This window comes from Coenobita brevimanus, chromosome 6, assembly GCF_032717465.1.
Source record: "Coenobita brevimanus isolate Jiangsu-jjx chromosome 6, ASM3271746v2, whole genome shotgun sequence".
In the NCBI taxonomy this organism is placed as follows: domain Eukaryota; kingdom Metazoa; phylum Arthropoda; class Malacostraca; order Decapoda; family Coenobitidae; genus Coenobita; species Coenobita brevimanus.
The window spans coordinates 69,619,991-69,642,933 of NC_136959.1; the positions used below are offsets into that span (position 1 = coordinate 69,619,991).

A 22,943-nucleotide genomic window follows, 5' to 3' on the forward strand; every position below is an offset into this window, starting at 1 on the left:
TGTACTTAGTTCTAGGTATGCAATGGATCTAGATCCAAGCTTTTGGAACACTGGTCAAACATTCTAAGGCCTCAGGTTTCCCAAATTCCCCCTCACTTTTAGTAATCTTCAGAACATGAAGGAAATGAGTGGGTAGTATTATATTTCCTCCATCCCCAGAGAAATCAGTTAAAAGAAAGGAGAAGGAATCTGAAATATGTATTAAGCTTTGCAGTTGTCTATGATTTTCACATAGGTCATCACTTCTTTGTACATGTAGCTGAGTTGCCTGTATAAGTGCATGACTGTGTGACTAAGTACCAATCCTGCATGCACATATCAATCGCATGGTACTGCCGTCTGTGTTGGTGGTAGCCAGCCACTTACTGTCTAATTTTCACTGTTGTTTCTTTTACTTTTGATGCATTAGGTGATGCCAGTCCCTGCCGTGTGCTGAATGGAATGTGTGAAGATATCTGCACCTTGGATGAACGTGCCCAGGTGGTGTGTCACTGTTCACCTGGGCGTACACTGCTGCCAGATGGTCGACGCTGTGCTGTGCGTGTGGCGAACTGTGCACAGGATCAGTTTGAGTGCAGTTCTGGCTTTTGCATACCTTATATCTATTCTTGTGATGGTGTTCCTGAATGTCCAGATGGTTCTGATGAAGACAGGAAATACTGTGGTGAGTTTCCTGATTTGTGAATGTATTCTAGGTGTCTGAATAATAACTTTGAGTTACTTTTCAACGTAAGAGATAGATCCTTGTAGCTGATGTTCATCCTAAATGTCAGATGCAACTGACATTTTTTGTGTGCTTTTAACTTTATTACAGGATTCTCCTTCCCAAGGTCCTCTTTAAATGTAAATATTTCTTACTCCTCTCCATCAGTTGGCCGAACATGCCGTGATGGCTACTTTTCCTGTGGCAATGGCCAGTGTGTACCTCAGTCTGCTGTGTGTGATCGCCAGGCCAACTGCCCAAACTTTCGTGATGAGAGCAACTGTGAATGCCGTGAAGATGAAATCCGTTGCAAGACATCTGGCCTCTGCATTGGTGCACACCGCAGATGTGACTTAGACCCCGACTGCCCTGATGCCAGTGATGAGATGGGATGTCGTAAGTCTTGATATTTCACAATTACTTAATAATTGATGTTGACAGTGACAGCAAAACATACTTCTAGGATTTATATAGGTATAGTTGGCTACCATCTACCCCGAGAAATATTACCAGAAGATCTGGGACATCTTTTGGATATCCTTGGAGGTGGAAGCAAATGTTTGGAGTCCCTTGTAATTTTTTTACCTTCAGTGTTAATGCAGCATATTCATATATGTTATAATACAGACTGGTGTGCATCAGGGGGTATGTCTTAATTCGCTTTCTGTGCATCATGGGGTTTGACGTGCTACTGTAGGATTACAGATCTGAGTTGCTGTAGGACTTGTTATTTGCCTTCTACAAGTCCCACATCTGTCTGTTAATGTTTAGATAACAGTGAAGTGATACCAAGAATAAATTCATGTGAACAGTGACTCTACACTGAGTGACAAGCCAAATGGTTTCCTGTACACCAGGAAACCATTTACTATGCTGGGTGGTAACCATATAACCAAATTATGGCACCTGGTGGTTTAGTGGGTAATTAAGGTGCTCCAGTCGGTTTGAGTTTGTGTAGGTTTATATCCAAGGGATGGTTGGAACTTACTGCACACATAATGCCACTCAGGGATAAGTCAGGCTGGTCACTCTCATCTTAAATGTCAGGACTATCTTGCGTAGCCCCAGGCTCCTACGTACCTCATGGGGTAGCGTGGGATTGGATGATGGATGGAACAGATGGAGGATTTGCATTTTGTTAAAGTATTTCTCATTAATCATTCACAAGTTTCACTGATATGCCATCCAAGCACCACAGTTAATATCATCACAGGACATGAATGAAGTAGCCCTGGTTGCATAATTCAGTACAGATAGTTTTATCTTAAAAACTGTTAAAACTGTAGTCATGTAACTGTATTATACAGGTACAGTCATGGGCAGAGAAACCTGGACAGGTGAGGCGAGGCAAATGTCATATTTTCTCTTTTCCCCCGGCTTGTCCATCACTCTTCGTTCATGACTCCTTTCCCCCATCCCCCCACCCCCCATCCCGTTTACCCTCTCTTCATAGCACCTGCCAGGCTGCACTCCCCATCCCCCCTTCCCTGCCCCCATACACGCCAGTTCGCTAATCCGCCGACCTTGAACCGTGTGTGTGTGTGTGTGTGTGTGTGTGTGTGTGTGTGTGTGTGTGTGTGTGTGTGTGTGTGTGTGTGTGTGTGTGTGTGTGTGTGTGTGTGTGTGTGTGTGTGTGTGTGTGTGTGTGTGTGCGTGCATCCTTGACACAAGCAACTCCCTACATTTTTCCGATCACAACCCATCCCTCCCTCTTCCCTACGGCAACTCTGCTAACACACACACACACACACACACACACACACACACACACACACACACACACACATACATATGAGAAGCTCATCTTCATTCTTCGTATACGCAGTTGCTCTCTCTCTCTCTCTCAAGATTCTGTAGGAGTGAATAGTAATGTCAATGCAAAGTATGCCTTTATTATTGTGATATAAGTATTATAAAATAAAACTTAGGAATATATTTGCAGAAAACAACTGCAGTAGGCTGGCTGGCCCATGCGAGGCAACTCCTCCTGATTTTGGATCTGCATACGAGAGAGAGAGAGAGAGAAGTGAGGAGTGACCACTTGTCCCCTCATCTCTCTCTCTCTCTCTCAATATTCTGTAGGAGTGAATAATAATGTCAGTGCAAAGTATGCCTTTACTGTGATATAAGGCATTACAAATTAAAACACTGGAACATATTTAGAGGGAACAACTGCAGGAAATCCTCTCGAGACATCAGCATGTGGAACTGTCATTATTTCCCTGCGGACCAATTAACGTCCACCTTCATATTTGCCTACTCCCTTCTGCCACCAATTTTGCCAGTTCTCCTCGTCTTTACTTTCCAATTCACAGCATCCCATTCGTTATGATAATAATTGCACACATACACACACACACACACACACACACTCTCACAGATATACATATATATATATATATATATATATATATATTAGAGAGAGAGAGAGAGAGAGAGAGAGAGAGAGAGAGGTGAGGAGTGTCCACTTGTCCCCTGAGAATGACCAGCATTCCTGGGTCATATGGCTAGGATGGAGAGGAGGTGAGGGAAGGAAGGGGATGGGGGGGTACGGTTCATATGGACAAAGATTTAGTGGAAAAATCGAAAAGGAAAAAGAAACTATCAGCTCAGCCCCTGAGTGTCCAGGTTTCTTTGTCCATGACTGTACATATCATTTTAAGTAGCTACTAGTGAAGCAGATTAAATATTGCACTGTAATGCAAATGCATTTTTTACCTCTTATGTATTCCTTGCTAATTCTTGGATGCCCATTCCCTGATAGCTAAACCAGACTGCTCAACCTATCCACGTGCTGGCTACAACAGCTCAGAGCTCATCAACTGTGTCAACACTACTAAATGCATCCTGCCTAAGTGGATATGTGATGGTGCTAACGACTGCTGGGACAACTCAGATGAACTGAACTGTACCACAAGTAAGTCCATCTAATTTTACTTATATTGATTGGCTTGATTTCACTGCTTCCTACTTCACTTGAATTAATGTACTCTGACTTTATGGTTCTCAGTTCAGTTTCATAAACATCACTCTGATGTCCTTCATATTTTCCAAATGCTTTTTCTACTGATTAAGTAAGTTTTCATGTGTTAAGAAGAACAGGTATTATACATTGACAAATGACTGTCCTGGTATGATACTGGTGTGAAGGCAGCTCATCTGGGAAATTATTTTATACAGTCTCACAACTCAAGTGTGCAAATACTCATAGCACAGCTCTTTTTGTACTGCATTTAATGTCAAGTTCATTTTATTCTTACCCTGTCTCTCCTCATCTCTTTTTCTGTATGTCTGAACTGGAACTGCACCACACTCCATGGGTGACTCCTCTTTCTCTCTTTAATTTTTGATCATGCAACTTCCCACATTTTGATATTTTGTACATTTAAACTGGGTGTCATATCAAATGCCTTGGTGATGCAATTTACTTTTGCTTTTTATACCTAAATAATAACTTGTGTGGCAAATACTATGGTAATTTGTTATTTGTTGTAAATTCTAAATGCCTTTTTGGTATTGTTGTGAATGTCTAATAAAATTATAACACACATGCATTCATCTGCTTATCTTGTGAAATATCCATTTCTGATTCATAAACTTCCCCCGAATGTAAACTGTGTTGGTGTTATGTAACAAGGTGTGGATGGCACTTGTCCCCTTGATACATTCCTGTGTGACACTTCTCGCTGCCTCCCAACTTCCTGGCGCTGTGATTGGGAGGTGGACTGCTCAGATATGATGGATGAATTGGGTTGCTGTGAGTCCTATAGCCTGGCAGATGGTTATATACTGTAGTTAGACCTGGGCATGGGTGGATGCATTGCTAGCTTCTGATTCCATCCCATTAGTTGACACTAGTTGATCTGTTTTTCCTCTCGGTTCAGCAGACAGTTATGTAGCCACAGTCTTAAATAGCGTAAGAATGTTGACTTGTGTCTGTTTAGATCTACGGTACAATGTTATAAAAGTTAGAATGTTTGTATATTTCTGGACCTTGTTTATTGTATATTTCTGGACCTTGTTTAGAATGTTGTACAGTACCGCGACAGAAGGAATTCTCTCTCTTTTCATCATATTGATATGAATACTGTTGTCTGGTTGTTCCTCTTATTCTTCAGTGAGTTTAAGTAACTATAGCCTATTTAATCGGTTGAGCCTTAAGCTTTTGAAAGCTGGTAGTTACTTGGTTGTCTAAGTGCATTCAATATTCACGACGCATTTTAAATTATTTTTATTATATGGGTTTCAGTAACCATTTGATGATAAGATTGCCCAAATATAATACATAATTATTTGCACAGATTAATTAAAAATGGAGCCTTATTAAATTTGTCATATGGCCTACATACATGTGAAATTTTGAATTCTTGGAACAAATCAAAACACGTCTAGGTAAAGTTTTTTACGAGTACCTTGATTTTTTTCTCATGTTCAGGCATATTGAGGTAAATTATGTCATTACTGCAATAGTTTGTAAAATACAACCTAGTAAAACATCAGAACCGCAATGGATTATAACATATTCCCTGAATTTTAATGAATGATAGGTGAGGAGGGGGGCCTGCTCATGGGATGTCCCACTTGACTAAGCAAATATTTAAATTTACTTGACGGTGTTTTACTGCTCTCTTAGTTTGAGGCCTGCTTATGGGATGTCCCACCTGACTAAGCAGATGAATATTTAAATTTACTTGAGAGTGTTTTGCTGTTCTGTTAGTTTGCATTATGCTTTCTACTCTCTCATCATCAGTAAGCTTTCTATCTTTTTAGTTTTGAATATCTAGTTACAACTTACAATAGAGATGTGACAAGGTATGGGCTGCGTGATATTTAAAAGTGACGGTGACATGTAGCTTCTTCACCTGTCTTTGCCAGTCATTTTTCATGAGAATTCCGATGTTTTACTTGGTTAGAGTTTACATAAAGATGCAGTAATGACATAATTTACCTTAATTTGCTAGAACATGGGGGAGAAAAATCAAGGTATTCATAAAACTTTACATGGATGTGTTTTAATTTGTCCCAAGAATTCAAAATTTCACACATATCTTGGCCTTTTGATAAACTTGGTAAGGCCTAGCTTTTAAATTAAAATATGCAAATAGCCTTATAAGATATTTTATTTGGGCAGTCTTATCATCAAACAGTAATTGAAACCCATACATACGATACACTTCTATGTTAAAACCAAATTTATTAGTAAGCGACCTCATTATGTCTTCCATGATACAGAAAATATTACTGTGAGGTGTAAGGCTAGCAGATCAAACCTTGCTTGAACCCTATATGAAAGTGATACATCTCCATGCAATATTACTATTACAGCCCGTCTGATATAAAACAAGAAATATCTGACAGAAAGCAATATCAGTAATTTTCCAAACAATAAACTATAAACACTAAGTCATTACTTTTACTGACATGTGTCAGATGAAAGCTGTGTAAAGACAAAACAAAAGTGATTGTTTCATCAATCCGCTACCTTTCACCTTAAAACTTGTCATATTAAAATAAATTTGATATATAATTCCCATACATGTGGTTCATGATATCTTTAGCTATTATACCTCATACCAATTAATCTGGCCAGGCATGTATGGCAACACTGTTCCTGCCGAGATTCTGATTGGCTGGAGGTGTTTGTTCGATTTCGTTGTTGCTGAAACTGATTCTCTTTTTACCATCAGATATGATACTGAGTTTGTCGACAATACAATCGTCAAAAGCAATAAGAAATAAGTTATATACTTATCAACAATGAAATTTTTGTAGGAGGATAAAGATATTGAGTCAACCAAGTATTATAACAGTCCAAGTCAAGGTCAGCATTCGAACAATTCCTTTAAATCTCCGACACTCCGTAATATAACAGAAAATTAAGGAAACTTGCTTAATATAAGCATTGGTAGAACACACATTTAAATTTTAAGATCAGTCCGCACCCTTAAATCGTGCCACAACTTTGAATAATTAAAATTTCTAATGAAAAGAGAGTTCTGCGGGAAGGGAGGTTTGAAAAAATCGCGAAAAATCAAAGTAGGCTAAAGGAAAACTATTTCATTATATCTCCTCTATTATCACATTACGGACTGATCTTAAAATTTAAATGTGTTATACCAACGCTTAGATTAAGCAGGTTTCCTCAATTTCCTGTTATATTACGGAGTGTCAGGGATTTAAAGGAATTGTTCGAACACTGACCTTGACTTGGACTGTTATAATACTTTGCTGACTCATATCTCTATCTTCCAACGAAAACTTCATTTTTGTTAAGTATCTAACGGATTTTTTATTGCTTTTGACGATTGTACTGTTGACAAACTCAGTATCACATCTGATAATAAAAAGAGTATCAGTTTTAGCAACAACGAAATCGAACAAACACCTCCAGCCAATCAGAATCTCGGCAGGAGCGGTGTTGCCATACATGCCTGGCCAGATTCATTGGTATGAGGTATAGTGAGAAACAGGGTGAATGATTTCACCAGGATACTGTGGTAAAGGAACAAAGATACCAAGGTATAATTGGCACTGATATGATAGCGAACTATTGATGGAAGCTGACATGGGAATCCAATGGAGAGCACAAAAAGAAATAATCAAAACCGTACTACAAGTAACTATCCACAGCAAAATTTACATACAGAGGTGGACTAATGCACTTGGTCTTGTTTCTACAAATTACTTTTACATTCCAGTTAATATTTTGCAATTAAAAAAAAAAAGGATTCCCAGCATAACCAGGCGATCGGAGCATAATGATTTCTGACACGTGGAAAAAAACTTCCAAGCCAAAAAATCAGAAAATCTGTGCATGATACACGTAAAGTAGAAACATATTTGTAATCAGCACTCCCAGTTTACCCTAAATCACCCATTCTCATTTCTGAACTAGATAAAAATCTGATACTTGTTGTGTAGTGTTATTTCTTCCCTCCCTCCGCCTGCTTATATGACTGTCCCGTCTTCTGTGTGTAAGGCTTCACATGTTTTTGTTGTATCTACATGACCATAAATATTTTCTAACTGGAGTGCATGTTCGTTCCATCTGCATGGCTCAGTAAGCTGAAAACTGTCGAGGAAGAAATCTATCTATCTATCTATAGCCCGATGCCCTAATCCCGCAAAGGGTGGCCGCAGACAAAACACCTCCAAGTCGCTCTGTCACCCACCATTTGACTACCCTCCCCCCAACTCACTCCCCCCTCCCTCATATACCTCTCAACTCCATCCCTCCACCTCATCCTCGGTCTACCTCTCCCTCTCCCTCCCTCCACCTCACCTACATACACCCTCTTAGTCAGTCTTTCATTCTCCATTCTCTTCACATGTCCAAACCACCTCAGTGTATTTCTCCTAATCTTCTCAACCACATCCACATCCACCCCACAGCGTTCCTTCACTTCTTCATTCGTCAACCTGTCCCTCCATGTCACTCCACGTGCTCCTCTCAAGTAACTCATTTCCACTGCTCTCACTCTTGACTTGTTCCTCTCTTGCAAGGTCCATGCCTCGCTTCCATACGTCAGGGTAGGGATCACAATACTATCATGCAATGACTTCTTAACTTCCATACTCACCTCCCTATTTCTCATCACTGCTTTCAGTGTACCAACAACCTTCCTTCCCTGCTGTACCCTTTCACGCACTTCATCCCCCAAAGTTCCATCCCTACTCATCACACTACCCAAGTACTTGAATGCACTCACATTCTCCATATCCTCACCATCCAACCTCACTGCACACTCTGTGACTTCATTCCTCTCAAACACCATAACTTTACTTTTGTTTACATTAACTTTCAGATTCCTCCTCCTACACACTATCCCAAATTCATTCACCAAACCTTGCAACTCCCGTTCATCTTTACTCAACAGTACTGTATCATCAGCAAACAGCAACACTGGTGAGAGGCAAATTAAGTGGGCTGATGTTCTTACTGGTAGTACTCTGTGTGTGTGTGTGTGTGTGTGTGTGTGTGTGTGTGTGTGTGTGTGTGTGTGTGTGTGTGTGTAATGACTAAATGACTGCAGAGGGCATTTGAAAGGAGTACAGAGTGTGTGAGAATGCGTGGTTATTTATTGTACATGGGAGGACTGTCAACTAAGAAGGAAACATATGGGGAAAGGAGGTAGAGAATATCAACTTGGCCAAGAAGGCCCAAACCATATAAGCCTATTTATGTCTATATACACTGTGCATTATCTGCTGTTTGGCACATTTACATGGAGCCTCTGGACAATTTTCCTATCCAACTAGTTTTACCCCATTAAACTATAGTCTGTCCAAAAGTTCAATTTCTTTTTTCTCAGCTATCTCATTTCAAGTATCTGCCTTATGAAGTACAGTCGTCAGCATAATTCGCTGCAAGTCTACTCGTGTGATGTGAGTCCTTTTGTCTGGCAACAATGTAGGGGGACTAGTTGCCACATAGCCTTACACATTTTAAAGATGTGTTTATAAGAAGTTGTACTAGAGACTGCCTTGAGTACAATATTCTGTGTACCATATCTAATTACTATAAAAAAGTGCAAGAGTTGGCAAAGGAATGTTATGGAATGATGAATGAGCGTAATAGTCTGGTATTCCTCATTATACCTGTGTCTAAGCTCCCTTCCCCTCTCTCCCCATTATTTCTCCTGAGTTCCCCCCCACCCCTCCCTCTCCCTCCTACCCCCCACCCACATTCATGCCTCTCCACTTTCTCCTTTCCCCACCCTTTTTACCTTCATTCATTTATCCATGGCACTAACCCGATCGGTGCAACGCAATACTCGCTTGACTTTTTACTAAACCCAGCCTGTCCTGTTCTCAGTTGCTCTTAATACTTTAATGAAACCAACTATATCCAAGGCTAATTATCAATATTCCTTCCCGTTCAAGTCCCATTCTCATCCTCTCTGTCTCCTTCCCACTTTTTTTATTCCAGTTGTCATTCTGTTCTCCATCCCTTGTCACTACCAACAGCTGCAAAATACAGAAATGTTTGTCTCATTCTTGTGATGTATTCCTTACTGTGTGTGTGTGTGTGTGTGTGTGTGTGTTTTGAGTGAGCCTGGCAGTCGGTGGCTATTACTTCAGTAGACGAAAAACAAACATTTGTGCCTATTCCTCCTATTTCTTGTCCCCTCTCTTCCCCAGGAAAATGTTCCCATTCTCCTCATTTTGTTCACTGATTCATGAAGCAGGATCAGAACCAATAATGTTTCGAACTGCTGCATCATGTTTGGAGTAGAGAGTAGGAGAAAAAGACTGTTGCATGGTAAGGAACTCTCAAATGTTAGGAGCAAAAAGGTTACAGGAGTAGACATGAAATAGAGAAAAGTGTGGTACATGACGTAGATTAGCGCTGTGGATAATATAAGGTATACAGGGCAGGGAGAGAGGGGAGTGGATATGAAGGAAAGCAGGGGATGGGAGGAAGAAGGTGAGGTTGGAGAGGAACATCGGAAGGGGTTCGGGGGAGAGAGTGGATGTTTCATCATTCCACAACATTCATCTGTCATCTTTTGCATTTTTTTTTTTTTTTTTGCTAATCAGATATAAAGAATATTGCATTCTGGGCGATTTATAGTACAAATTTTTACAAACACGTCTTTAAAGCACATTATAAAAGCCTATGTGGCAGCTAGTTCCCATACACTGTTGCCAGACAAAACAACCACATCACCCAAGCAGGCTTGCAGCGAATTTGTGCTGACAACTATACATTTTCTCTCATTCACCTGCCAATCTATCTTTTGCCAATCACCAGTGGCAGAGCCTGAGGGTAACTCTTCATGCCCTGTGGGAACCCACCAATGCCTCAATGGATATTGTGTGGCACCAATGTTTATATGTGATGGTGAAGATGACTGTCAGGATGGTGGTCCAGACAGCCCACCTACAGATGAGCTCAACTGCACCTACACTTGTATGCAAGGTATGTCTGCTTTATTGTCTTTTTGTCCTAGATATGAAGAATATACAGAAACATGTCCTTGAAATATTTTGTTCTTTTATAATGATATAATTTTTTTCATATGCAATATCATGTTACAGGTATCTGTAGCTGTACTGAAATATACTAGGTTAATATTTGTCTCAGTAGTTTATGTGCAGTCAGTCCAAAGTTAACAGAGCTACCTTATTCTGGGAATTTACCATTTTAACCAAAACCATGTCAATGCAGTATACTACTGTGTTTGAAAGTCCTACCTACAACTGACCACTTGGCCAAAGTCACCCTTTTTTTCCCATATCTTTACCAAAATTACTGTACTCTGAACACTTTACCACCACATACATATAAAACCCAAAATACATAATAAAACACACACACACACACACACACGTAAGCAAGAAGGTACGGAATATGTACGCCCTGCTTGCAAATATGAGAATAGCATTCACATACATAAATGAAGATATGCTGAGAAAGATAATAACATCTTTCGTTAGATCAACCCTGGAATATGCATCAGTAGTCTGGAATTCTCATCTCAGGAAACACATAGATAAGACTGAAAAAGTTCAAAGGGCTGCTACAAGATGGGTACCAAGCTTAAGGGATCTATACTATGAAGAAAGACTAGAAAAGTGAATCTGCCAACACTACAGCAGAGAAGAAAATGAGGAGACATGATTACGCTATATAAATGCATATCAGGGAAGGAGAAAGTAGACATAAATGAATATATAACCTATGGGAAAGCATCAACACAAGGACACTGCAAAAAACTGCATAAAAAGAGTGGCGATAGAGAAGTAAAGAAATTTAGTTTCCCAAATAGGGCAATTGATCTATGGAATGCACTACCGAATGAAATAGTGTGTGCCAAAACAATTCATAAATTTAGGGAGATGTATGATGAAAATGGTTTAAGACACGAGACAGTACGAGCTTGACTCATTCCTGTAAAGATACAATTAGGTTAGAACAATTAGGTAAGAACACACACACACACACACACACACACAAAATAAGTACAGAAGCCAATTACAGCAAGTAATGTGATTTTCAGCTTTAAACACAAGTAGAGTGGTTTTCAGCCTGGTTCAGGCTGAGAGTGACATCACAGAGTCCTATGTTACGGCTGTTTCTGACTGCATTTATAGAGGAACAGTAAGAATTTCACCTCCCGTGTTATGGAAAAAACATTCCAAATAATGATACATTAAGCTAGGCTGACTGTAAAGTGCCCATGGAAAATATCCATATTATTTTTCCATATGATGATGATGATGATGATGATTTTTCCATATTTACATTTTGAACAGTGGATGAAATTTGGACATAATTTCTAGTACCAGTATGCCTGCTACTTTTATACATAAAAAAACACAGCACACTAAGTAATGTTGCCCTATGAAATCTAAAGTAAACAGCAACTGCAGTCATAGAAAAACTGTCAATCACCTGGGTAAGGGTTTTTTTTGTAGGCATTGTCTTTAGTGGTAGGTGGTGTTAACCATCATCTACTCACTTGATGTAGTACTGCCTACTTCTTCCTTAGCCTTTATCAATCATTTTCTGTGCCTGCCCTCCCCTCTTCCTATTTCTCCCATTTTTCCTGTCACTTCTTATTGCTTTTCTTTCCTTTACAGGTGGCTTTACATTGAGTGACAAGACAAATGGTTTCCTGTAAGCCAAGAAACCATTTACAACGCTGGGTGGTAACCATATAACCAAACCATACGTGCTCCCTACGTGTCAACAAGTGGGTTGGTGGAGGGTTAGTACCCCTCCCCGTAAAACAAATAACTCAAAAGTCAAATGGCCACCCCTTAAGGGATTATGGCGTCTGGCAATAGACAGATGGATAGATTGTCTATCAACCCAAGAATGGTTCTGTCCTGTATACAGTCCTCCTTTTACCTCTTTCCTTGATAAATATTTTTTGTCCACCCTATTAATGCTATTTTTATTCCATCCCAGACCAGTTTGCATGCAGTGATGGCAACTGTATCCCAGTGACATGGCACTGTGATACACAGAAAGACTGCCCTGATGGCTCAGATGAACCTGACAACTGTGGTATGTTACTGTATCATTTACTGCATAACTCATATTTTTTCTTTTATTCGTTTCACAACTAGTCAAATATGTACACAAATATCAAATATTATATTTCTCAATTTAATGATGCCATGCTGTGTCTTACTGGGTATTTATTTGAATTTTTTTTTTTTCCCCATGCCTCATACCTGAACACTGACTGAAGTTGGTTTTGAAAACAAATACTGCACCATTTTAAATTTTTCTTAAAAATCTTTACAACAGAGACAAGGGTATGCAAGGATGATGAATACAAGTGCAGTGGTACTGGACGGTGCATCCCCCAGAAGTGGGTGTGTGATGGAGATGAGGACTGTGGGGGAGGACCAGGTCGTGGAGGTGATGATGAGAACCCTCCGGGAGGTTGTCCGCCCCCACTACAGCTAAGGTGTCCCCCAGATCACTTCACATGTGCTCTCTATCAGCAGTATGAGCAGAAGTGTGTCCCTCTGGTGAGTTAGTAAGCACATCTTTTCTTAAATTTATATTGTAAAATCTATCATATTTGTCACAACTCAACAGATATTGGTTACTAGACACAGCTTTTAGACTCCAATATGTATCGTGTCATATTCCCATCATTCATATCCATGACAGTCTCGCAATCCTTCACACACTCTCCATGATGAGCTAATTTTTTCCTTTTCTCTTTGTGCCAGTTTTGTCACTGCCCTGCATGTCTTCACCCCCCTGACACTTTTCATCATATCATTCTCAGGAATTTTACTGTGATGGACGAAAGGACTGCTGGGATGGAAGTGATGAACCTTGGTCTTGCCCAGGAGAATCTCTCCATCCTGCTGCCTGCCCTCATGATATGTTCCAGTGTCAGGACACCCTTGTTTGTGTTCCCCGCATTTGGCGTTGTGATGGCAAAGAAGACTGTTTTAATGGTTCAGATGAGACTAACTGCAGTGAGTACTCACTTTATAGTTTTGCTTCTTGCTTTAGCAGTCTGTGATTTTTATTTTTTTTAAATGTTTCACTTCAATACTTTATGTCTGCATCATCAGTGCTTTTTGTAACCATTTGGTACAGTTTGTACTATTATTATACTGTAATTGATAAATTCTGCGATTTAGCATGATTGCTGTGATTTCATTATTCAGATACATTATTTGCATGCCTTCTACTTTGGATTTATGGTGTTCTTCTTATACAGTAAGGTTATATATTCAGAAGAGCTAGGGACCACAAAGGATACATTAATGCAGAGCACCAAAGGAATGTTAGCAGAAGAATAAGGGGGTATTAGGAAGGTGAGGATTGTCTACACCAAATTTCTTTTTGAGATGTATAGTAAAGAAGAGTCTAGAGAAATGAATATGTTGTATGCTGCCTTCAATATGTGTAAAATGAAGTAAATGACAAAACTGACAGACAGGGAATGCTGATGTAGGTGAGATTATATGGCACAGATGGGAATTGCTGAATGCTTTTAATGATTAAGTATGGGAGTGCAAGGGGAGCAGTATGTGCAAAAGATGAATGGGGTGAATTATCTGATTTAAGATTTGAACTGAAACGGGGATCTTTCATGTCTGCATGGTTGTTTAGTGTGTCTGCACACACACACACACACTGTACACTGTACAGTATATACCCGTTAGCGCCAGGGTTCGAATCCTGGTCCGGGCAGGTGGCGTCACTTGACTCAGGTGTCCACCCACCTTTTGTGGGTTGGTAGATAAAATGAATACCTAGGATAACACCTTGGGGAGGTAACTGTGGTAACAGGGATGATCCAGTGGCCTTGTATCCTAGGATATTGGGTGAAAGACCCGCTACAGGCCCAAAGACCTATATTAAGGGGCTGAGCACTGCAGCTTAGTGCCTCATGGTATCTGTCTCCACCTTTACCTTTACCTACCTTTCTTGGGTAGACTTAAGTAAGGTAGGAGACAAAGAGAATCTTGACACCTCAGAGAGGTGATGTGCCCAGTCATAACAGAAAGAATGTGAGACACAAAACTGGTGCTCACAAGTCTGTTGGTCTAAGGGTCAAATATTTGATCTTGCCTTGTGGCAAGAATCATTGTTCCCAAAATCATATTACTTAATCTTTGCCTGGCCCATCAACCCTTCCACCAAGTTTTATCCAGATCACATCAAAAATCTGAGTTGACCATTCTCTGTGATCTTGCCTGACATGTTCACCATATCAAATTTTTAAAACCCTTGATTGACCCTCAACCCTTCAAACTATTGTAGTTTGGTATAAATCAAAGAAAAACTGAGTTATATGATCAAACCTTTGACCTTGACCTATAACTCTGATCTTTGACTGACCTCAAAATTGAATCACATCTTCCTTGCCTTAACCTCCAACCTTCCACAAAGCTGGATCTGAATCAAATACAATCTGTTTAAGCTGACATAGCCACATGACCTTGACCATGACCAACTGTTCTAAAAAAAACAAGTCAACCCTTAAGCTGACTATTAACCTTTCTCAACTTTCCACTAAGTTTGCCTTGAATAAAATCAAAACTGAGCTATTTTGTTCACACACACACACACACACACACACACACACACACACACACACACACACACACACACACACAGAACAGCTAGCAATATTACACTCACCATGCATTTGTACATGTGGGTGTAAAAATAATACAACAGGAGCTGAGCACTTGGGTCACAAGTCAGACCCGGAAGTGGGGATTAGAGATACACGGGAGGCAATAAAAACTCTTTATGCACTTTCTGGAGACGAGGTAAGCCCCACCCAGTTGCGAGTCAGCCAGCCACAGGCTTTGCATACTTAAAAGAAAAGTTCTTGGGGACATTGTATCTTGTTTTTGCTGCCGGTGCTGCTGTACTTTTCTCTTATCCAGTGCTTCTACCAAATAGTACTATCATCATTAACATCCACTCTAATATTACTTACGCCAATAAAAAGATCAGAGGTGCTTCTTTCCCATTAGAGTAAAAGAAAAAAAAAATGCATATTATTATCACCAAGGCCCTCAAGCACCTGCCGCCTACCTATGAATAGTTGGAGAGAGAGAGAGAGAGAGACAGAGAGTTACGCAAGCTGGATGAGACCTTATGTTCTTATGTGCGTGGTTCATCATCAGTATTTACTTAATGACTTAACTTCTTAACTACCGAGGGTTTAAGTTAACATAGGTGACAAAGAGAGAGAGAGAGAGAGAGAGAGGTGGGGGCAAGATGGAGGAGAAATTATGAGACTGCGTGTGGAGAGTTGGCTTAAGTGGCCATATTCTGGATAGCTCAGAACCCTGCCTAGCACCTTTTCCTTCGTGACTTAAGTGTGCTTATTACACCCCAACACTGCCTAGTTTTTACTGTAGTGTTTTTACTAACCTGACCAGAAATTGCCATCTCTTCATCTAGAATGGCGAGTTGTATAAACAGACTAACACTTAAATACAATGCTGGTCACGAAGAGGTGCTATGGAAAGAATGTAGAGACGTTGTACTGTCCCTTTTTCTTCACTGACCTACGTAAAATAAGCTGCAAAGGGACGGACATCTGGGCCAGGTTAAGGTAAAAAGAGTATATTATCTTTTTAATATCAACATTGTTTGCATATTCTCTGTCTATCTATCCATACTGTCTATCTGGCTATCTCTTTGTCTTTCTGGCTATAGCTGCCTGTCTGTCTCTCTGTCTATCCATATACGTACCAGTCCATCCATCCATCCATCCATCTACCCACCCATCCATTGATCTATCAATTTATTTATCAAAAACAAAAGCTAATATTAATATGCCATAATGTAAACATAAACTGGAAAGGAAGAGGTACTAAGTAACCTCTTGACCTCACAAGAAGAGACCCAAGAAGTAAAGACAGGGAGGTGAAGGAGGAGGGGGGTGGGAGAAGAGGAATTTGAGAGAAATATAGACAGATATTAAAATGGGAGGCGATCCGCTTGTGACCACTCTGCAGGGATTTTTAAGTTTGGCTTTAGACAGATAGATAGCTAGACATAAAGACGGACAGACAGATAGACATACATAGATAGACAGATAGATACATAGATAGATACAGATAGATAGATAGATAGATCAATAGAGATGATAGCCAAACAGACAGACAGACAGACAGATAGACATACTAAAAGGGAAAGGGGATCAACACTGTGAAAGAAAATTGTTACTATTTTACCGTGACCCCTTCAGTATGATGATATTTCTCGTTCTGACTGAGCCACCACCAGATGATTTCGATTTCATTCAACTTGGGAAGGCTGTCTTGTAGTGAAGGGATTAATTAAGGCTATGTCCAACCTCTCCAGTTCCTACAGTATTCAATAAGCTGAATAAGATCGTCTGGTGGTTGAAGAAAATAAAATGGAGAAAAAAGCATCACGTAATTCAAAATTCATGTGGTTAAAATGTTCGTGGTGTAACGAAGAATAAAGAGGGGTGGGCGGGGAGGAGTAAGGAGGGGAGGACAATGAGGAGTAAAGTGGGGTCGGTGAACGGAAGTAAAGAGAGGTTGGCGAAGAGTAAAGACGGGTGGACAAGGAAGAGTAAAGAAGGGTTGACAAAGATGAGTAAAAAGGGGTGGACTGAGAGTAAAGAGGGGTGGACCAAGCGAAGTAAAGAAGGGTGGGCAAAGAAGCGCAGAGAGGGGTGGGCGAAGAAAAGTAAAGGGGTGGACGAGGAGGGTTAAAGAGGGCTGGGCAAAGAGGGGTAAAGAGGGGTGGGTGAAGAGGATTAAAAAGGGGTGGGTGGAGAGGATTAAAGAGGGGTGGGTGAAAAGGATTAAAAAGGGGTGGGTGGAGAGGATTAAAGAGGGGTGGGTGAAGAGGATTAAAGAGGGGTGGGCAAAGAAGAGTAAAGATGGGTGGGTGAAGAGGATAAAACAGGGGTGGGCAAAGAGGAGTAAAGAGGGGTGGGCAAAGAGGAGTAAAGAGGGGTGGGCAAAGAGAAATAAAGAGGGGTGGGTGAAGAGGAGTAAAGTGGGTGGACGAAGAGAAGTAAAAGAGGGAGGAGGTGAGAGAAAAAGGTGGTGGAAGGAGAGCGTATTATTGTGAGGCTGAAAGAACTGTTACGGGATAGGGAACGGGGAAGAACATGAAATGGTGTGTGTGTGTGTGTGTGTGTGTGTGTGTGTGTGTGTGTGTGTGTGTGTGTGTGTGTGTGTGTGTGTGTGTGTGTGTGTGTGTGTGTGTGTGTGTGTGTGTGTGTCAAGAGGTTGAAAAGAGAGAGAGAGAGAGAGAGAGAGAGAGAGAGAGAGAGAGAGAGAGAGAGAGAGAGAGAGAGAGAGAGAGAGTAGAGGGAAAGGGGGAATGATGAGGGGAAGGAAGGTAAGGAAGAGGGGATCTTGCTTTGTTTAGATTGGAGGGAGGGAGGGAAAGGAATGGGGGAGGGGTGGGAGGGTCGAAAGAGGCTGATGAGAGGGAAGTCTGGGAGAAGGAGGGGAGGAAGGAACTCGGTATGGTTGAGTTGGAGAGAAGTGAGATAGTAGAGAGCGGGAGTAGAGAAGAATTCTGCGAGGACACGAAAAAGGAAGCACTGTGGGAATGAGGGAGGGAGGGGAAAGAAGTAAAAAAAGATGGAGGTAAAGGTAGTAAAGGAGAGTGCGGCAGTAATGGTGTGAGGAAGGAGAGAAGGGAATAGGGATGTTTGAGAGACAGGAATAAAGGATGAGATTTACGATGGAAGAGGCAGAAGAGGAATCTAAGTGACTAAATATTTCAGTAATGGTGTGGATAGCATTAGTCTAAAGTTTGGGAGGGCACCGTGGCGTGTGTTCAAATCTGACTTACTGAGTTGTGCGGGGTGGAAGATCACAGAGTAGCGCCTGTCTGTAAGTCAAATTAACCAGACCCACAATATGCCACTGTCTTTTACCACCATCTTCTGTTTCACCAACTGAGCCTTGTACACCGCACTACTTTTCTCTTGACCCACCAGTATGTATTTTACTCTCATGGTAAGGGTGAGGGAGAGGGATGGATAAGAATGTGCCTGTGTGTTGGATGAGAGGGGAAGAGACACAGGAGATACTGAGAAAACTGTGAGGTGTGTGTGTGTGTGTGTGTGTGTGTGTGTGTGTGTGTGTGTGTGTGTGTGAGAGGGGGGGGGGAAGGAAGGAGATGGAAATACTACCAAAGAATACAAGAAAGGTACTGGGGCAGGGCGGGAAGGTGTGGGTGGAGAAGGGGAGAAGAAGGGAATGGGTAAAGGAAGATAAGTCGGGGAGGAAATGAGGGAATGTAGGGGAAGAGGGAAAAAGGAGAGTAGGATGAGGGAGACAGGGAGAGGATTGGAGAAGAAAACCGTAGAGGGAAGGAGAGTGGGGTGGGGGAGTGTGGGAGGGGGAGAGAGCCGTGACGAGCAAGGGGGAATGGGTAAAGGAGGGAGAGGGGGTGAGGAGGGAGAGAGTCAGGCACGTGGGAGAGGGCTTGGCGAGGAAGAGCAGGCAGTACTGTGTGTAAGGGTGGAGGGGCGGCAGTGTCACCTCAGTCTTCTCTCATTTACCCACAACCCAAACAAAAACAAACAGCTCAGTGCACAGAAAAGCAAACCATTTGAAGGTGACGAAATACGCGCGACTTGGTGAGGAAACGTGGAAAGATACAGAATTCACTGCATACCGATTTAATACTAGAGTGAAAATACCGACAGTGTAATGTGACGAACTTAACAAAAAATAATGATGACACAAACTTCACTGTGCCGCGTAATATTCTCCTATCTTCGCCCAATTTACGAAACATCTTGTAACGTTCAAGGATTCCACGGCGCTGACGAGAGTGCGGTGAACTGTATTCGGATTTCTGTGTACAGGGACTCCAGACTTTTTAAACAAGCTGAGCGAAATTCTCCACCAGTTCCTTACCACAACCATGACTCACAGTATTTACCCAGGACCTTGACTTTTTCTTTTCTCCTACATAAAACTTCATTTTCCCGCTCAAAAAGTCGCTCGGTATGAACCAGATTAAACCAGATTATAACTTTTTCACTAAAGCGTAAATATTTAAGTGTTCTATAAGCATTAAGGTAGTTATTGACATGTTTTTTATACACTACGCTGTGACTGTGGTGCTATAGTTCTTTCAACTTAACTTGTTCCGGATTTTCTTCCATTTTGTAGCTTTTTTTCATGTAAAACAGTGGCAGAAGACAATGTTACAGCTCTATGTACTTTTTACAGCCTTCTTTTAGACTAACATCATGTCTTACTGTTAACCTATTATCACGATTCAGCACTTAAGACATGGCGAGATGGTAAATTTGGGTCGTGTACATGATTGTGATTCTGGAAGTAAGGCTATAAACTGTAACCTGGGCAAGAGTTGTGGTGTTATGTGGTAGGAATCGTAGTGCCTGAGGGCGTGGTGTCCTTGGTTATTGATCGGATGGTGGTTAAATTGTGGTAGCGAGTTTGAATACTGAGAGGGAGGCGAAAGGGGAGTGCAGGTAGGCTTGGATTAGAGATTAGGCCTAGATGGTTGATATAGTGACCATGCCTGTTGGTAGACGGGTTGTTGAGCATTGAAAGCAGTCTTGAATCATGGTTTGATTGTTTGGTTGTGACAGCCGTAAATAATGACTGAAAAATGGGGGAGGTAGGTTCGTATTGGAAGGATGGTAGTAGTGCCTAGGCACGTATTCTAGGTGGCTTCGTAGCACATCTTACTAACCAATTCATTTGCATATTAACATCCTCTCGTGTGATGATCATATTGGTTTCATGTAAACATAGTTTTAACCGGTAACATACATGACGATGGTAAGGTGTAATAAGCAGAATGAATCGCAACGAAAGAGGTGGTAAGAAATATCCTGTGCCATTTAGTATACGGCATAAAGGTTCCTAATCCAAGTGACATTAGAGATTTCGTAACAACTCTTCCTGATCGATTTATTCTGCATATTAAGACTCGACATGATCATGTATTTGGCTGATACAAACACTGTTGATATAAGAACCATATGAATGGCATGCTAGAGAGGTGTAGCGAGGCAGAGTTAAGGTGCAGAGAAAGTCGCAATGGAAGAGGTGTTGTGAAATCTCCAAAGCCACTTAGAATAGGACCCCATGAATAGTAGTTGTATCCCAGAATAGTGGTATGGTGTAAGGAGTGACGGTGTTGGTGTGTTGGCCTTGAACGTGGGTGGAATGATGTTAATGACCAAGTGTTGGTATGGTGCCCGCCACTGTTATGGTGGAAAGGATCCGGAATATTAATGAGATGGTGTTATTGACTCCCCAGTAATAACCCTCTCGTGGTCAGAAAATTATCTCTCTTGTGATCTAGTCTTACGTTGTATTTTATTACGGTTAAAGCCAGACGGTTAAATTCAGCTATGAGTCACAGAAACGTGAGAGGGTTAATACCATACCCTCTTCACTCTAACTTGGCCTAAAATTACCATCTCTCCGCCGTGAACGCGAGTTGTGACAGAAGATATACACTAGAATACAGTGCCAGTCACAAAAAGTGCTATGTAAAGAGTGTAGAGCCGCACTGTTGTCTTCTACAACTAAGCTATATGAAACAGGCTGCACAAGGACGAAAAACTGGGCTAAGTTAAGAGTATAAGGAGTATATCAGCATTACCCCTCTCCACGTCGTGATAACGGTAGTATTCTATTCTAACCAACACCAGACGATTTCATTCAGCTGAGTTAAAACAGCATGGGATTTAAGAAGTAGGTAATTCCAGTGACCTATCAAGATGTTAACTTTGACTATTAAGATTTCTCTCGACTAGACAAAATCGTCTGGTGTCAGCCAAAATATTCTTAATTGTACCACTTGCAGAGAAATGGTTACTGGCGATGGTTTGTGAAGCCTTTGAATGTTTGGATTTCTCTCAGTTAAACAAAATCTTCCCAGAGTTTGCCTGAATGAAATTTTCTAGTGTACCAACCTCACCTAACGGTTAAATGTTGACAGGATGATGGCATGTGCCGTGGAAGCGATTTCATTTACGAGTCGCGTGTTTTCCTTGCCAATATTATGATTTGATCAAGCTGTAAATGATAGCAGAAAATTCATGAACGCTTACAGAATGTGTTAGGCGAGTTCCATCACTGGTTGTATGTTTTCCCTGCCAATTTTATGATCTCACTGTGATTTAAGTACTGGAAGAAAGCTCATAAACTGTTACCGAATATTCGTAGACCCATAATGTCGGTAAACTGCCTGTGGTGACCCATAATTTCGATAGGGTGACCTTGAATACCAATAGGATGGTGTTAGCGACTCATAATACTGATAGGCTGTTTGTATTGACCGATAATGCTGGTCAGTTGTTTTGTTGGTGGGATGTATAGTGGTGCTGTCCGCCATGTCAGGCGTGGTTGCAGGCCGGCCGCTACGATACATACATACATACAACACATGACCTTGAATGTTGATAGGATAATGGTGATGACTCAGAGATCTACAATTCACGAACAAACCGTAACCCCCACTCGCATTCAGCTTCCTGTTCATTGCAATCTAAAGTTACAAGTGTAATGCACAAACGTTTGCATTCTTACTGTGGAAAAGGCTTATAATTTCAGGACGTGCCGGTACGTGATTGATTCTGGTAGGGTATACTGTATATCTCCATCGTCTTAATTTTCTCTTCTACCCGCTTTTTTCCAGGACCTTCTCTTTCTTTCTTTCTCTTCTTTTATTGATCTGTTGTTTTTCTTCCTCCTTCTCCTCCTCCTCCATCACCATCACCATCACTTTTCGATTCATCTTTCTTCTCTCCGTCATCCCCTTTCCTTCCTCATCTTCCTTTGTCTTCTTTCTCCTCACCACTCTAGTCTGATGACTGTTCTTCTGTACAGTCAGGAACAAAAGTTCGCCTACAATTCCACTGAGTATGCTTAAGAATTCAGGCAGGTCTGTCATTTCCCCTGGACGTATCATATCTTAAAACAACTACGGGCAAAGAAGCAAACCAAACCTCACTCATAAATACTGGCGAGCAGAGGAAGGCAAGAAGCAAAAAGGGCGGAATATTAAGCAAACTTTTAACCCCAACTGTGCAGGCTGATGTGCATTCTCCAATTACCGCTGACTCCCTCCTCTCCTCCTCATCATCTTCTTCATCATCATCATCATCATCATCGTGTGTGTGTGTGTGTGTGTGTGTGTGCTGCTCGATGGGTGCTATGTGTCTGGCATAATGAGGGAGGAATGCAAGCAGAGAGTTCAAGAAAAGACCGGCTCAGTACCTCTCATGGTTTACACACGCTG

At 41.2% G+C, this 22,943-nt stretch overlaps 1 protein-coding gene across 1 annotated transcript in view; it reads left to right on the forward strand.

Moving 5' to 3' along the window:
* LRP1 (LDL receptor protein 1) overlaps positions 1 to 22,943 on the forward strand; it is a 335,280-nt gene that overhangs the window by 157,845 nt on the left and 154,492 nt on the right. The window contains exons 39-46 of the mRNA XM_080272895.1: positions 410 to 664; positions 872 to 1,099; positions 3,468 to 3,620; positions 10,458 to 10,625; positions 12,621 to 12,719; positions 12,966 to 13,192; positions 13,459 to 13,654; positions 16,368 to 16,373. Of these exons, the coding sequence (XP_080129021.1) occupies positions 410 to 664; positions 872 to 1,099; positions 3,468 to 3,620; positions 10,458 to 10,625; positions 12,621 to 12,719; positions 12,966 to 13,192; positions 13,459 to 13,654; positions 16,368 to 16,373 (1,332 nt within the window). The remainder of the gene's footprint in view (positions 1 to 409; positions 665 to 871; positions 1,100 to 3,467; positions 3,621 to 10,457; positions 10,626 to 12,620; positions 12,720 to 12,965; positions 13,193 to 13,458; positions 13,655 to 16,367; positions 16,374 to 22,943) is intronic.